This window comes from Podarcis muralis, chromosome 17, assembly GCF_964188315.1.
Source record: "Podarcis muralis chromosome 17, rPodMur119.hap1.1, whole genome shotgun sequence".
Taxonomy (NCBI): domain Eukaryota; kingdom Metazoa; phylum Chordata; class Lepidosauria; order Squamata; family Lacertidae; genus Podarcis; species Podarcis muralis.
Genome location: NC_135671.1, coordinates 35,657,263 through 35,674,803, shown reverse-complemented (window position 1 = coordinate 35,674,803; position 17,541 = coordinate 35,657,263). Strand labels below are relative to the sequence as shown.

The following is a 17,541-nucleotide window of genomic DNA, read 5'->3' as shown; positions in this document are numbered from 1 at the left end:
GTGGCAGATGAAAGCATGATCCCGTTTGTCATCTCCTGCCTCTCTTCCCCTGCCCACAAGGCACTCCTGTCAACTGACATCCAGCCCTCGAGGTGCCAACTCAGTAGATGCCATACCCTGCTCACTGCAGCAGCCCTTGTATTTAACAATGTTCTCATGGTAGAGGGTCTTCAAGATGTCAATTTCTTTCTTCCAGCTCGTCAGCAGCTGCTGGCTGCAGCCTGATTTCAATGACTTCACAGCTACCATCTCACCAGTACCATCATTGGTGGGATCATAGCAGTATAAGCTCACTTTGCCAAAGTGACCCTAGTAGAAAAAGAGGGGGAAAACAAACAAGCCAAGAATGAGATATTTCAAAAGGCAAATCATTCTAGCTGCTATCCTGTTAGAGCCTTCACTGCACCTGGCTGGCATACATCACTTTTTCCAGAAGTCAAAACAAAAAAAATTCCTTCCAGTAGCACCTTAAAGACCAACTAAGTTAGTTCTTGGTATGAGCTTTCGTGTGCATCTGTATCTGAAGACGTGTGCATGCACACGAAAGCTCATACCAAGAACTAACTTAGTTGGTCTTTAAGGTGCTACTGGAAGGAATTTTTTTTGTTTTGACTATGGCAGACCAACACGGCTACCTATCTGTAACTTTTTCCAGAAGGTTGACTAATAACACTCTCAGGTAGAACAGTATCTTGCCACAAACCAGTGAAGGGATTAATCTGACAACAAGATCCACCTTTGCCCAGTATTCCTATCAAGCTCTGCTGACAGGGAGATGGGAAGGCCTGGGGGGGGGGGGATGGAAAAATTTGGGGGGGGGGAGCAGGTTCCCCCCCATTTTTTCCCCAAACAACAACAAAAAAGGCTTTGGAAAAAAGCCAGAAAAAAACCTAGTTGCCCCCCCCCCAATTTTTCTGGTTTTTTTCCAAGGCCTTCCCATCTCTATGCTGACATAACACAAATACCGTATGGCCCCGAATATAAGCCACACCTTTTTTCCAAATTCCAGCCATGAAAAGTTGAAATGCGGCTTAAATTTCCCTTTAATTTTAAAGGTTTGGCTTATATTTGGGTGCAGCTTATATTCAGGCCAATACGGTACTGAATTTCAGAAACCAATCTGAACCTTGCAATATTTCCTAAGGATCCCACTACGTAACAAGAATGGCTTCTGGAGTCACCCCCGTGCCAGCAATCCAGAAGCTGGTTGTTTTAACTATATGCAATTTGGTTTAATGTGTAATCCCCCAGAAAGTAACAGCCACACAATTTGTGAGTCTACTGAATTCTACATTTTCCTTGTGAAAAGGTTATCTCAAAGTGTGTTGGGAATCAACATTTTTTGCCTTGAGATATTTTTCTACAACTGAAACAGATAGTTCATTTATTTAAAATATATATTTATTAAAGATTTCTTAGTTTACAAAAATACATGCATCGTATTATTATTATTTATTGAATTTATATACTGCTCTATAACCAGAGGTCTCACATACAATCCTATGTCAGAGAGGAGGCTTTGTGTTAACTTTTCCCTGATGACTAGTTTTGTTGGCAAAGATCTATTTCTTGAAGGCTGGAGAAGATCCACCACTTGCTGTTGGAAATGGTACAGCCAGGAACAGAGAGATCACAAAGGGCTTTGTTTATGTGTTTCAGCTCTTACTTGGTGAGAACTGAAGTAAAGAAATTAGTGATGATGCTTCACTAACAAAGGTGAATTACCTCACCCAAATCTCGAATCTTCTTCAGATAGCGCTTCTGAAAGACAGTAGGGTCAGGTACAGGGAATTCAGTATACACAGAGCTGATGTCAAGGAGGTCTGAAAAAATAAGAGGAAGAAGCTGAAAAACACCAGGCAAGATGTACACTGACCAGTGGAAGGAAACAAATGCACTGGATCGTCTTAGATATATTTGAGCAGAGCTAGATTTTGGTTCTGTCTTAATTTTTTTGTTCCCCATTTAAGCACACCATCAACTTCCTAGGTTATCTTTGCCCTGGTTCACACATTATAATAAGCCAAGCCAAGCCAAACCAAGCCAAGGCTTGTACCTATGGGCAACCAGAGAGATTATAGCCACTTTGCTCCGCCTGTCTCTCTGCTGCTGTGCTGAGCCAAGCCATAGTTTAGCTTAATGCGTCATCCAGACCATGAGTCATAAACTGTAGGACAAACATGGGTTACTTACAGCTCATGGTTAGTCTGGAGAGAACTAAACTACGAGCCCAGGTTTGGATAACACACAATGCGAAGCAATAGCTCAGAATAGCACCAAAATTGACTTGGGAGGAGCAAAATGTCTGCAGTCTGCTGTCCTGTAACCCATAGACATAGCTGTCAACGTTTCCCTTTTTTAAGGGAAATTCCCTTATTCCAAATAGGATTCCTCGCAAGAAAAGGGAAAAGTTGACTGCTATGCCCATAGAGCCATGGTGTGCCTTTGCATGAGAAGAGACCATTGTAGGTTTCCTCATGCTGACTTACACCATACTTGTATGGTGCAGTCACCATGATTTTGCACTCCATTTAACTTTTACATTTTCTTTTCTTGAGTTTTACATCTTGCTCCAAATTCAGTATTTTATTCTGTAAAGGTAAAGGTACCCCTGCCCGTACGGGCCAGTCTTGCCAGACTCTAGGGTTGTGCGCCCATCTCACTCAAGAGGCCGGGGGCCAGCGCTGTCCGGAGACACTTCCGGGTCACGTGGCCAGCGTGACAAGCTGCATCTGGTGAGCCAGCACAGCACACGGAACGCCGTTTACCTTCCCGCTAGTAAGCGGACCCTATTTATCTACTTGCACCCGGGGGTGCTTTCGAACTGCTAGGTTGGCAGGCGCTGGGACCGAGCAACGGGAGCGCACCCCGCCGCGGGGATTCGAACCGCCGACCTTTCGATCGGCAAGCCCTAGGCGCCGAGGCTTTTACCCACAGTGCCACCCGCGTCCCATTTTATTCTGTAGTTTGTGTTAATAAAGTTTTACACTTTAATTAGCACAGTCCCAGTCTTCACTGGTACTCCAATTGAATCAACTGTGATGAGGCCACAAACAAAGGGATTGTTTGTTCTTCTCACACATTAACTGGCCCAGTTTGCAGACAACCCCTTCTATGGCACTGTGAGACTCCCAGGGTGGGGCAAGGACACACTATATCAGATGTCTGAGAGCTGCTCTTTCAGCATCCTAGAGCCCTCTGGAATCCTTACTATGTGGCTGCAGTTGTGTAAGGTCTCGTAAGATGGTCCGAAAGGAAGGCCGTTCCCCAGGAGAATAGTTCAGGCACTGGCTGATTAAGGTAGCAAGTTCTTTGAAAGATGGTTCTGGAAGGCGATGTTTCTTCTCATAAAAACGCTCTTTCTGCAAAAAGGAGCACATTTATGAATTAAAGGAGTCTGTTGCAAAGCAACACCAGGCTTACAAGTTGAAAATGCTTGCATTTCTGGGTCATACAGATACGTCTAAATTGGGACATGTGAACCTAAGGCTCAAAAGAGCATAGCTGCGTTCCATTAACTTGTTTGCTTTTTTCCAATACTTTATTTACACTTACGTGTCATACAAATAAACAATAAATAAAACGAACATATAATACCAAACCAGAAAAAATACAAAGCAAAAAACCCACACATAAATACAATAATGATAACAAAAACTATAGACAAGAATATAGGCACTATATTCTCCTACGAAAAAGAAAAACAATTAACTTGCTTTCTATGGCCATGAAAATTGCTCTAAGCAATTTTCTAGTCCTCCATAATTTTCCATTATTCTAGTTCCTGACCAACCCCCCTCCCCAGCATGTTATGGAAAATAATAATAAAAAGCCACACAACTCCCAACTAAATTTACAACCACAAAACAAAATGTAAATTCAGCAATTTTAGACTTCTCTACCCAATATTACTTAGCATTTATGCAATCCTATAACCACTTAACTTGAGAGTACCATTAAATTAAATGGGACTAATCTCTGAGCATACATGCACAGGACTGCACAATTAAGAGTGTTATTTGTATGTAAAGCACTTTAATCCTCACAGCAATCTTGTAAGGTATTACTATCGCCCCATTGCTGATTAGGATGGAATAATAGGAGCTTGCCTCAAGCCACTTGGCAAGTTCACAGCTGGGGAACTTCTTAGCTCACAGCTCAGCTATGGGCTAAATAATTCAGTGTGTGCACTTTGCTCACAGAATATGCTTTGCTTTTGGGTGTAGAAATCAAGATCTCCCCCCAAGTTACTGTACTTTTCCATGTATTAGACAAGGGTTATTTACTCCAAAATAAAGCAAAAAATGGGGTGGGGGTCATCTTATACATGGGTAGTGCTGAGGGGTGAGGGCCATTGGTTGCATCCGCGAGCAGGATCTAGCGATTGGGTGGGTGAATGGTGTCTGCTGCAAGGGCTGCTTTGTATTGGCTGCTGCTTTGTCAAATGGGTGGGTTATTAGCGGATGTGGCAAGGGCTGCTTTAGATTGGCTGCCGCTTCGGCAATTTGGCTTTTGTCACTTGCGCTTGTTAGCGTCTGCCAGTTGGGTGAGTGATATTCGGTTCAGCAGGACTCAGGTCAATTCTACCCCCCAAAATCTGAACAACTGTGGGCAATCCTCCACAAAAAAGCTGAAAACTCTGTCCCATCTCTCCCCCCCCCCCCATTTTCTTAAATTTGAGCCCCCCCCAATGTCTTATACATGGAGGTGTCTTATAGACAGAAAAGTATGGTAAACTAGGCAAGCCAAACCCAACAACAAACTGGCACAACATTCCTATGGAAGAGTTACAGCTCAGATCCTGCCCAGTAGATACATCCCAGAATTTGATGATGCTCTGGAATAGGTTAGCTAGTCTCTGCAGGTACCCTGTTCCAAGTCCTGCGGGCAAGATAGAGTAGGTCCTACTGTTTCAAAGGGTACTTGGAAAAACATTGTTCTCAAACAATATTTGATGTGTTTCGACTAATTTTTTTGCCAATTAAATAACAGATAGATAACATATATTATGTAAGAGAAGTGAAATTGGGGGGGGGGGGGCAGTTAAAAAGATAAGGAAGAAGTAAGGAGCCGCAATGAGGTGGAGGGAAGTCACATGCAAAGAAGTATTGATTTATTTTGGTTTACATTTGTGTATAAGATAACGTATTTTGAAGAACGAAAGGAGTATGTATACAAATAATCAATGTAAAAATTCAATAAAGAATATTTAAAAAGAGGTCCTAAAGAGAAGGTCCTAAAAGAGCAAAAAAGAGAGCAGAGGCAGATGCTACCTCAGAGGGGGTACGTTCTTTCAGTGGCACATCCGCATCAAAGCATATCTCCAGCAGTGTGGTACCAAAGCTCCACTTGTCAGCTGCTGTACTGAGGTTGTTTACGTCTTTGACACACTCCGGAGCAATCCATGGGATTCTGTCAACTCGCTCTTGCAAGGAGGAAAGTCAAGAGTTAGAAATCCCCCAATGGATAACATATAAGTAAATACAAATATAGTGGTACCTCGGTTCTCAAACGTAATCCATTCCGGAACACCGTTCAATTTCCAAAACATTTGAAAACTGAGGCGCAAAGGGCTGACTGCAAATTCAACTGGAAAAATTGAAAAGCACGCAGCGGAAGCCATTTGACTTCCGAGGCGCGTTCAAAAACGGTAGCAATTACTTCCAGGTTTTCAGCGTTTGAAAACCGAAACGTTCTGCTTCCAAGACGCTCGAAAACCGAGGTACCACTGTAGCAGGCAATATTTGACATATTTAATGCTAGCCCTAGTTTTGCTGAAGGTATGATAGAAAAGTCACTCAGACACTCACCTAGGCAGTGTTCATGTGGATTGCCATAGGATGTAATGCACAATGTGAACAATCCACATGAAGGCCTGTACATATAGCCACTTGACTCATGGAATTATTTTTCCTCAGATATGGAGGTGAAAAGTGTGAACTACACTTTCACAAGTATGGGATAAGCACAGTTTTCCCCAATCATCCGTAGCCATTGGTCTGGGAAGAGAGGGGTTGTAGTGCAGCAACCCTTGTGGACCAAAGGCTGGGGAAGTCTGGGCCAGTGCAGGAAGCCTCTGCCTTAGAGGAATCTGCTCCTTCAGTACAGAGCTATTCTTTTCCAGTTAAGAGTCTTAACTAGATGCTTGTTTTGGTTCCTACAAGACACAACTCAGTTACATACTCTCAGTTCTGACAAAGCCAAGCAAACAACTTTCCTGGAATTTTTCTGGGATGCATTTTCTACCTATTAAAGGGGGCTCTGCAGACTATTACCGTATTGACCCGAATATATGCCGCACCCAAATATAAGTTGCACATTTAAAATTGGGGGTGGGGGGGGAGAAAAAAAAGAGAAAAAATACCCGAATATAAGCTGCATACTTGGGACGGGGAGCTGCACTGCATTGCCGACGGCTTTTCCCCTTCCTCGCTCTCTCCCTTCCCAGCCTTGCGGGGAGGATGGGGACTACACATGAGCCGGGCGCAGCTTTGCCACACTCCTGGAACTGTTTGCCCCAGGCTCCTGGCTGCATACTGTAAAGTCGTGAATATAAGCTGCACTTTAACTTTTCACAGTTGGAATTTGGGGGGAAAGTGAGGCTTATATTCAGGCCAATATGGTACTTAGGACACTTCAAAGGGAGCACAGATAATATCAATCTGAAGAAGTTGAATAGACCAATAAATGGAGGGCAGATTCCTCACATATTAGAAACAATGCTGCAAAAATAAGTGAATCATGCTGCCACTGGCCTTTATGCTGTCTATATTGTTTTTCGTCATGTTTGAGTAACACAGTAAGCCTGCAACTTGCACAGGGGTTGTGTTGCAGGGATTGTGCCTAATGCCAAAATTGTATATAGTCAAATTCCACTGGGTTCAATGGAAGGTGGGATTCCCAAATTCAATTTTCTCGGAACCCACTTTTTATTGTTTTTACTTTTTTTAAAAAAAATGGCACGAGTAATTCTGAATCAGCACAAGTGAAATGTGTGCAAGTTGTGGGCTTATTGTGTGTCACTGAACAATATACAGTGACTTTGAAGTTTTATAAATGAAATGAGTAAATGGTTAGCTAGAGATGTGGTGTAATACTCGGAAGTGCAGCTGCCCGACACTGGAAGCAGATCACAGGCAGGCAGACATTCCCTTTCTTTAAACAGACACCCGCCCACACCTGCACCCACCTACTTCTGAAGAAGCTGGTTTTGGAGATGGGACGCGGAGCTGCTGCCAGAGAATGGTGTCAGGCACAATGCTCACTCACAGCAAACTATACACCATGACCTACCTCCTGCGATATGCAAACAGGGACACTGAGTCCAAATTAATTCCCTCTGCTCAACTCCAAAACCATGCACCTCCTGTGAAAGCGAATGTGAAAAGGGAAAAAGCCCTCTGAAGAGGAGGGTCTACCTTCTTGGGAGAGCACAGCAAAGCTGACTCCAGGGTCACTGAGCTTAATGAAGGGTGTCGAGCCATCTTCCAAACCTTTCCTGGCCAACAGGATGTTCTTGGCACATACGCTGCCATGCACCAGGTTTTTGCCTTCCTGTTTAAATAGATGCAGAAAGGTAGTCTGTGAGAAGCCCTGTCTCTTTAGCATGCCTACTTGCAACTCGGCCGTTGATCCATTGTGCCTCCGTTTCCCCAAGGGGATCACGAAGCAAAAAGCAGAAAGCTAACTGGTTCAGTAGTCAGCTGGGCCACCTTGCCAAACCTTATAAGTTCTTTTAAGCAACTGGTCTACTGTCCATGTCTCTATGCCCCTGCCCTGCCCAAACAACAGAGAAAGTAACCTTGAACTGCAAGTGCTGCTGCCTCTGGCTGATTCAGGCACTTCAAGCCTGAGAATCACAGACTCAGAAGGGGTCAAAAAAGCATGAAACTCTGAATTCTTGCTTCAAAGCAGGATCCCAAAAACTGACAAGCCCCAAATGGTTTGACAGTGGGTAACCATCTCCTGTTCTGTTATCCTTATCGACCAGGTTGTGAGATTCTAAGCTAATCGCTAGTGTACAGTTCTGCCCCTCTTGCTTCTCCCAAGCAAGGTGGTTTCCAATGTCATAGTTTACAAGGTAGGTTTAGATTCATGGTTATTATTCTCCCCAAGAGAACTGAAGTTCTGGGAGGTAAGGGAAGGAACACCCTGACCACTAGGTCCAGTCGTGGCCGACTCTGGGGTTGCGGCGCTCATCTCGCTTTATTGACCGAGGGAGCTGGCGTACAGCTTCCGGGTCATGTGGCCAGCATGACTAAGCTGCTTCTGGCGAACCAGAGTAGCGCACAGAAACGCCGTTTACCTTCCCTCTGGAGCGGTACCTATTTATCTACTTGCACCTTGACATGCTTTCGAACTGCTAGGTTGGCAGGAGCAAGGACCGAGCAACGGTAGCTCACCCCGTCATGGGGATTCGAACCGCCGACCTTCTGATCGGCAAGTCCTAGGCTCTATGGTTTAACCCAAAGCGCCACCCGCGTCCCAGTGTCAGGGGTAAGCCCTGGCAATTGACGTGGTATAAGGTGGTATACACCTATAGTGAAGATCTGACACTTCCAGATGGTTGGCTCCAAACCCTTCTAAGGAGACTTACCAAGTAACTCAGGGCACTTGCTAACTGTGCAGCAACAGTGAATTTCCAGCCCACCGTTATCCGCCCTTTGTTTTTCCGCAAGAAGACATCCAGGGGCCCATGCTCAATGTACTCTTCCACCATTATATCTGAAAGCAGGAAAAGGAAGAAATGTGATAATCCAAAAACAGTATAGGTTTAGTATTGCTGCTTCTCAGCAGTGGGTAACATATTGGCTGAAGAACATGAATGGAAATGGGAAAGGGCTATTTTGGTTGCTCTCATAGATTTAAGACAACCACAAAAGGAAGATGAACCATAGGCAACTGTCTTCCAAAGTAATCTGTCAAGACATGATTAAACATGGATAAGTGGGTGACAGTCTGACACTGTTTCCCCAAATACAAAATGAAACACACGGCATTTCTCAAATAATAAAAAACTGCAGGACCGTAAGAATAAAAACATGCAGGGCAGCTGAGGACACAAGACAATTACATATCAGTGAGCTATACAGGGAGAAGCCATGCAACAGAAAGCAGTTAATACTCACTCTCTAAGCCCCTTACACAAACCCCGTGCACAAAAGCCAAGTGGATGTGGGAGACCTGGCTCATCAGACTTGCTGTTTCAAAGAATGCCTGCAGAGGACAGAAGGGAGGCCATCACATGAGAGTTGTTATCCAAGGTAATGGGGGCACTTCAGTCCTAGCACAGGACCAGGATTCCAGCAACTACTGACTGGATTCCCAGCCAATAACAATTCTGCAGCTCTTCCTACCTTTTCCAGTGTCGTGCAGTTAGTTTCTTATCTGCCATTTGCATTTGCCATCAAGATAAATAAACTTCACAAACAAACCTTTTCTAAAAAAATAAAGCTAGCTAGAGATCTGTTCTGTTTCAAAATGTATCTTGCATTTACTTTTTTGTAATCATACTGCTGTTATTATATTTGTTTTAACAAAAGGAGGTAGCAATTCTGGAAACAAAAGGGGGGAAATGTAACTAAATAATAAAATAAGTAAAATAAAAACCAGTTGCCAGTGCATTGATCATCACATTTGACAAGAACATGTTTTCTCCTAAGAGTTCATTATCCAAATGACTATATAGACAAACTGGGAGATGAACCCGTTTGCTCCACTCACCAACCCTCCTGCCATTAACCTGCCATTAACCCCCTAGAGCTTCCCCTTCCCACTCCATACAGGTAGATAGACAGCTAGGATGCCTATTGGCTCCCCTGCTACAGTTTTAAGATGCCTACTCACTGTCTCTTTCCAATTTGCTTATTAGAAAGGGATATATGGGGTGTATGGGGAGGGGTAGTATCTCTGGTGGGGGACACATTGTGCTCTTTCTGTAGTAGTTGGTCCACTTTTGGTCCCCACCCTACACTTAGTTCTCACCTGTGGCTCCTAGAAGCTGTAAGCATGTGACTGCAGCCACACCCTCGGAACAGCTTTGACTGGCCAGCTAAACCAGGTGAGAGTAGCTTATGGGTTTCAAACCCTTAGTGAGTTAGGAACTTCTCCTGTATGCAAAGACAGGCTCTGGTGGATTGAGCAAATAAGAGCAATGTGGATCTAATGGTCAAAAAGATGACAGATGGGGCTTGTCAACCTGGGAAGGTAGCACATCTAGGAGCAGGAAAACTCTACTGACTTGCAGGACATCTTTGGAAGAAGAAAATGCTAAGGAATAAACCCTACTCAATGGGACGTGGGTGGCGCTGTGGGTTAAACCACAGAGCCTAGGACTTGCCAATCAGAAGGTTGGCGGTTCGAATCCCTGCCACAGGGTGAGCTGCTGTTGCTCAGTCCCTGTTCCTGCCAACCTAGCAGTTCGAAAGCACATCAAAGCAGATAAATAGGTACCTCTCTGGCGGGAAGGTAAACGGCATTTCCGTGTGCTGCTCTGGTTTGCCAGAAGCGGCTTAGTCATGCTGGCCACATGACCCGGAAGCTGTACACCAGCTCCCTCGGCCAAGATAGCGAGATGAGCACTGTAACCCCAGAGTCAGTCACGACTGGACCTAATAATCAGAAGTCCCTTTACCTTTACTTTAAACCCTACTCAAATCCAGAGTGGAGTCCCTAAGACAGTTGGATGGGACCTTGTATGGCTCCTTCTGGGAACTCCTGCAAACAAGCTGGTGCCAAACGCACTGCTCTGCTTTCCTTTAGACCACATCAGTGAGGTTGAAAGGGGAGTCTTGTTGTCTGGGAAGCCCAGGATCCCCCCCCCCCACCGCCCAGGATTGCACCTTAGGGAGGTAACTCTGGTGCTACTAATGCAGCGGTTTGATTTCCTCCCCTGCCCAGAGGCATACTCCATTGTCTCTTGAGATAGACAGCTGCCAATAACAACTCACCAGGACAATGTCCCTGTGGCTAGGGTCAAGCACTTTGAGTACTACATGCATCTCACGATTGTTGTTGTTCTGCTCAGCAGAGTAGTATTCCGACTCGTCATCACCATTAGCTGCACCGCAGACATGTAGCACTCCATCATAAATGTTGGTGCACGTCCCTTGTCCTAGGTGAGCTCTCTGAAGGAGATTTAAGACATGGATGTGTTATCATCATCATTTTATTTGTATGCCACCTTTCCATAGTTAAGATCATGCTCAAGGCAGCTTACAACATGGAAAGATTTACAAACATAACAAAAGTAGTCATAAACACCAAATTGAACAATTTCCGCATTATAAGATCTAAAAACAAAGCTGCAAAAATAATATCAATAACAGTAACAACAAAAAGTCAACCAACCCTCGTCCCAGACCTATAACCCACCATGGTTTCCTGTGAATCTTTCACTCCAACTAGAACTAAAGCCAGGATTCATAGCTCTGTTATATAACAGTAAAACTAACTTCTGTCTTCCAGCAATGCTTGTTAGGCACACAGTGAAGTCAATTTCCACCCCCTGGAAGGCATAAAATTTATACTGGAAGCCATGAGACTAGACTCATAAGCAACATCTAAGCAACTTGTCCAATAGGTTCCTAAGCCTTAGTTTAGCATTACATCAAAATTAGCATACTGCATGGTCAGAAGACTTGGGATTAAAGTTTCTTGCACGAAAAGAGAATGTTAGGTCCTTTCCAGGTTGATACACCTTTATAATCCTAATCCTTCATCCCCCACAAAAGTCACAAGACAACAGTGCTGACCTGGGTGATCTCATTCTTTCGGATCTGATGGAAACTCAGCTGCGTCAAGTTCAGAATTTGTCGGGTGCTGTCCTTCACTTTTCGTGTGATCAGCAGGTCTGAGATCTCTGTAGAAGAGAGATTAGTCCCAAAGATCAGATCTACAAAAGCACACTAAAAAAAACAAGAACAGAACAGAACAGAAAAGCAGACCATTTCTAAGAAAGTATTTCACAACTTTGTTCACAAACAGAAACTTGTATATGGGAGGGTATAATAATCAGTAACTGCATGCTGCAACCCAATGAGAGTTAAGAGGTTTTAATTTAAGGAATTCCCTAAGTGAGTTTAATCAGCATTCTCACCTGAATACAGCTTCTTTCTGTCAACTTCTTGTTGCTAAATTAGCACCTCTTTCAAGACACTGGGTGGAATTCAATGTTCCATTGCAGAATCACTGCAGCCTGCCAGATCCCTTCTCTTTCCCTGCATGCTGTTCTGGGGGGTTCTCCTGCCCCCACCCAGAGCCAATTTCAGGAGGTGGGAAGGGGGAGAGGAAGCCCAAGTGCACAAGCAGAAGCCCTGTGTAACCCTGCTGATGGGGTTTCTTAAAGCTCGCCCAAACAGAGTGCCCTGGAAGGGATGGTGCTAAAGTGAAGAACCTGAAAAGCTCAGGTGATTCTTGTTCATGAAATAAGAGGAAAGTATTCACACCACTAACAGAGAAGTTTTACTTCTGGAAAACAACATGGCAAGAAAGAATAGAGGCTATCCTGGATATGTTCTCACACAGTGGCCTGATTCAGACATAAAAACAAGCCTCGGTTTCCTCTCTATACAGAAAACTGTGGTTTATTAAAACCATAGTTAAGAAACCATGGTATTAAACCACAGGTTAATCCTAGCTTGATATCCCAGCTTCTTCACTAGCTATAGTTTGTACAAACCAGAGTTTCCTGTATTTGTGTGAAATGAGAAAATGCAATTAAAACATATCAACATGAAACCCTGACTAGAAGCTTTAGCTATTCTCCTGTTAGAGCTGGAGAAGAACACAAGCCCAAGGTTTGTGGCTGCTAGTTCTTTCAATTACAAATGTTGATTTTATACCTAGATCAGGCAAGCGAAATATATTGGAGGTCCAAGTTTATTCTTAACCTACAGTAAAAAATGCTGATTAGGGATGCTGCTTCCCTTGAGATCCAATAGTACTCTCAGTGTAGATAGTGCTTAATTCTGGTTAAGTACCCAGAAACCACCATGTTAATGTGGCCACATACTTCTGTTTAAAGTCTGGTCTACATTATCCATGACTGTGGTTTTAAAAAGCTGCAACTTCAGTAGTAATTATGCCTTGGACCAATATCTGAATCCCCTGAACTGCTGGATGTTCAGCAAAATGCTAAACAATTACAAGGTCTTGTGGTAAGAAAAAGGCCCTATGCTGTGTAGCAGATTCACCTCTTCTCTTTCTATACTATATTCATGTAGCCAGATTATCTTTGGGAGAATATCACTAGGTCACTGTAAAAGGAACAGTATTTACAATTCTTGGCTTATACCTCCTGGCTTTGGGAGAGACGCCCTGCGGAAAATGAAAGTCTCATTTCCAGATCTCAGAGTACAGCCTTTGAGAGCATTCATCAGTTCTTGGATGCTTGGAAACTCTTGCTCCCAGCCTTCTAGCACAAAGGAATCCCCCTTCTTCTGGATTCGGAACTGTCTGTAGCTTGTGGCATCCTGGCTCTGGAAGGACTGTGGCAAACAAGAAGCATGAGAGAGAGTAAGAGCTGGACACTAGCCTACATGCCCAGCCAGCAGCCTTGCTTGAAATATGCAGACTATGGAACACATCTCTCCCCAAATGCCTGTCCCACTCACAGGCATTTCAAACTTTACACCTATTTGTCCCAATGATCAGAAGTCAGCAGACCACAAGAACATGCTTCTTACTCCTTCAATCTTCATGAAAAGCATGAGCACAGCTGTTTCAGACCAAATCACTTTCTACAAGCACAGCTTCCAGCTGCAAAAGCTGCATCTACCTGATTTCTGGGGATTTCTCTCCCCTCCACCTCAAGCCCCTTGCTATGAACCCACCCCATTCAGCAGGGTCCCTCGACCTTCTGAGGAGCATTTTTGGTAGGCTGCACTGGGGAGGATGCAGTCACAAAAGTCAGCTACACCTGTTACATGTGCTTAACTCTGAATCAAACCCAATCTATTTTTAATCGTTTTCAGTTTGCCTTATATCAAATATAATAATGTACATATTGTATTATAACAAAGTACTATAATTTGTTAAAAGAACTGCTTGTTCAATAGCATTAATGATCTTAAGAGTTCATTAAAAGTGCTAACTGAGGTTTGCAAATAACAACTCTGGTGTTTGCCTGCAGTAAATAAGAATGGTCCCCAAGTGGTGAGCCACGGGTATGTTACAGAGTTTCCCCAACAACAACCTCCAAACCTTTTTGGAAACAAGAGACAAACATATTTATATTGTGGGAAACTAGAGTCAGCAATCTTAGTTGACTTATTAATGCAACCATAAAGCATACTCTGTGAATCAATGCAGACTTCACACAAAACCAATCTGAGCAACCATGGCTTACAGCTGCTTATCAGTTTTCATTTTTCAACTGCTCAATTCCACTTTATGGACATACAGCAGACACAAGAACCTCAGGTCCTGTTTCCCCAGTGGCTTTCCACTATCTTTATTTCTTTGTATGAAATTGGTTGGACAATATACTGCCAGTAGCCTAGCACAGATTGATCACCCTGCTCAGAATCAAGAGCTATGCACTCATACTTGGAAAAGGTTCATTCACAAAGCGTCAAGGACAAGGGCTGCATTCAACAAAATAAATGTGCAAGTGAAACAACTTCCTTGCCTGCTCTGTATCCAGATCTGCTCTCGAGGGTTGAGAGAAAACTCAGAAACTATTTAAGGGGTGCACAGGGGTCGGGGGGGGGGGGAGTTGCTTGACACAACCCTATAGAATTAGAACAGGCCACAACCACTTCCACAAATCTCACCTGGCCTTTCCTCAATACCGACAAGATCAATCTATTATAATCAAGGACGCTCCAGCGAAGGACGTACAAGCCATCCTCCTGTTCTTCTCGCTTCAGTTTAGCCATAATAAATTCTTCACTAGGAAAAGAAAACATTTTAGACATGGCCTGTGGAGACCCCTGTTCCAAACCAAGTTTTGAGAAGAAAATGTTGAATGGCTTAAGCAGAGATCACTTACTGCATGGGTCCGTGGATACCATTCTGAATGCTCATTACCAACCGTGGCGGGGCTACTTCATGGCACAGGTAATGGTTAGAGTCAGCTGTCAATCTGAAATAACCATCCACCAGTGAAATCAAGGAGAGGGCAGCTTCGTAGGATGAAAGAGTCAGATCCTAGATAGAAATTTTTTTGAAAGCACAGTCGTTAAGCATTAGTCCTGGGCCACAATGCTGGGCTGAAGGCCCTTGGGAAGCTACAGTGCTTTAAGCCAGTGTTTTCCAGGCTGTTTTTTTCCATGTACCACCTGAAAATTGCTGATGGTCTTGAAAGACCACTTAATGATTTTACTGCCTGCTGTAGAAATAGCAATGTGCTGTGCTGGATGCTGGATGGTTTTTAAATTTTATTTCTATTTTCTTCTTCTTCTTATAAATTGCATTCCATAGAATGCACTGACTGGCAAGCAGCTCTCTAGGTTGTCAGACAAGTGTCTCCACCAATCCTTCCTGGAGTTGCTGGACACTGAACCTGGGACCTTCTACATGCAAAGAAGGTGCTCTACAACAGAACAGAGCTAATCAACCTACCCAGCTGAACTTGTTGTTTCTAAAAGGGTCTCTAAAAGCTGTAGATCAGTCATACAAGGCAACATTGAACAGACACATCCATCACATGTAAGGGTGGTGGGCCCATTCTGATAACCTGCCCTCAGAAACTGATGGAACCCATTATGTTCCTGAATGCTCTGGGGAAAATTTCCATTGGAGAAAGATGGCAATCCTATGAGATTGTGCCTACTCAGCCACTCTGATCTGTGGCATTGGCACTGTTTCAGGTACCACATCATACCTGCTCCACATTTGTAGGAACTTGATCTTTTCATGTGGCAGCACCTATACTTTGGAACTAACTCCCTGCCTATTGCTTTAAGGCAGGTGCTGTACTTTTTTGGCATTTGCAAGTTTAGAAAGTTGCTGTGTGTTTTCAACTAGTTTAAACTATTATTGTTTTAACTCTTCAAAAGTATTAAATTATTGCTAATTTTTATTTGTGGTAATTTTATTGTTTTGTCTTTTTTGTTCAGCAGTACCTTGGTTCTCGAACGGCTTGGCTCCTGAACAAATCAGCTCCCGAAAGCCGCAAACCTGGAAGTGAGTGTTCCAGTTTGTGAACTTTTTTCGGAAGTTGAACATCTGACGCAACTTCCGTTGAGTGCCGGAAGCTCCTGCAGCCAACCGGAAGCTGCACCTTGGTTTTTGAGCGGTTCCAGGAGTCGAATGGACTCCCAGAACGGATTAAGTTCGACAACCAAGGTACCATTGTGAATTACTTTGATTTTTATTTTATTTTTACAATCAAGTAGTGTATAAATTTTGTGGATAAATATACTGTTGTGACACCAGGACATGGGGGAAGCGAACCAAATGTGTGTGTATATCCCTAATGTCTAGCCTAGCAGCTCAGAGTATGCACCTTTGAGATTCCATATGCACAGAATTTGTAGTCTGATCTCATAGTGGCCAACCAGATGTCTATGGGAAGCCCACAAACAGGACATGAGCACAAAGGCACTCTCTACACATGATTCCCAGCCACTGGTATTTAGAAACATACTGGGGGTATAACATGAAAATGTATGAAGAACTACTTTCATCTGTTCTCAATCTTCCAACACTTAGCTTCATTCGATATCCCTGAGTTCTAGTGCTATGAGACAGGGAGAAAAAATTCTCTTTATCTGCTTTTTTCATACCTTGATCATTTTCATTGCCCTTTTCTGAACCTTTTCCAACTCGGACCTATCCCTTTCAAGGTGAGGCAACCAGAACTTTACACAATATTACAAGTGAAGTTGCACCACAGATTTGTATAAAAGCATCATGATATTGCAAGTTTTATTTTTCAATCCCTTTCCTAACAACCCTAGTAGAGTGGACCCTCAGCTTACCTTACCTTCAGGTAACGTAACTTTCGGGTTGCGAACATGGCAAACCCGGAACTGTATACTTCCGGGTTTCACCTCACGCACATGCGCAGAAGTGCTCTATCGTGCCTCGTGCGTGCGTAGAAGCAGCGCCTCATGTTGTGGACTTTTCGGGGTACATACAGATGCCCGGAACAAATTAAGTTTGTATCTGGAGGGTCCACTGTAATGGAATTTGCCTTTTCCACGGCTGCTACACACTGAGTTTTCCACTGCTCTACACACATTCAGCTATCTGCTGTGACCTGAAGGCCTTGTTCTTGGTCAGTCAAAAACAGTTCACAGAAGTAATTGTAAATGAATCGAGGTGAGTAGCAGAGGGACACATTCCCACCTACCAGGCACTTATTGTCTTGACGGTGGATGCTGACTCTGCAATCTTTGATAACAATGTGTGTGATCTCCTGGAAGTCACAGAAGTGTACCCATTTGGATTCGCGTTGTTCCATTGGCTGGTAAGGCTGCTTGTGGTCTTTAGTCCTGGCCTTCTTTCCCAAATAACCTCTATGGGGATGGCTTTCCAATCTCTACAAAAGAAAGACAGAGCTAAGAGCCCAAGCTCCAGGACCGTCTCATCAAT

At 43.7% G+C, this 17,541-nt stretch overlaps 1 protein-coding gene across 3 annotated transcripts in view; it reads right to left on the bottom strand.

Annotated features, from left to right (window-relative positions):
- Positions 1-17,541, bottom strand: part of TYK2 (tyrosine kinase 2) — a 48,160-nt gene that overhangs the window by 8,904 nt on the left and 21,715 nt on the right. For all 3 annotated transcript variants that reach the window (XM_028711858.2, XM_028711857.2, XM_028711856.2), the window contains exons 7-19: positions 17,300-17,488; positions 14,993-15,150; positions 14,775-14,892; positions 13,295-13,487; positions 11,754-11,860; positions 10,950-11,126; positions 9,129-9,216; positions 8,597-8,724; positions 7,419-7,554; positions 5,274-5,425; positions 3,212-3,362; positions 1,726-1,823; positions 117-309 (exon numbers count right to left, since the gene is read on the bottom strand). In XM_028711858.2, the coding sequence (XP_028567691.2) occupies positions 117-309; positions 1,726-1,823; positions 3,212-3,362; positions 5,274-5,425; positions 7,419-7,554; positions 8,597-8,724; positions 9,129-9,216; positions 10,950-11,126; positions 11,754-11,860; positions 13,295-13,487; positions 14,775-14,892; positions 14,993-15,150; positions 17,300-17,488 (1,888 nt within the window). The remainder of the gene's footprint in view (positions 1-116; positions 310-1,725; positions 1,824-3,211; positions 3,363-5,273; positions 5,426-7,418; positions 7,555-8,596; positions 8,725-9,128; positions 9,217-10,949; positions 11,127-11,753; positions 11,861-13,294; positions 13,488-14,774; positions 14,893-14,992; positions 15,151-17,299; positions 17,489-17,541) is intronic.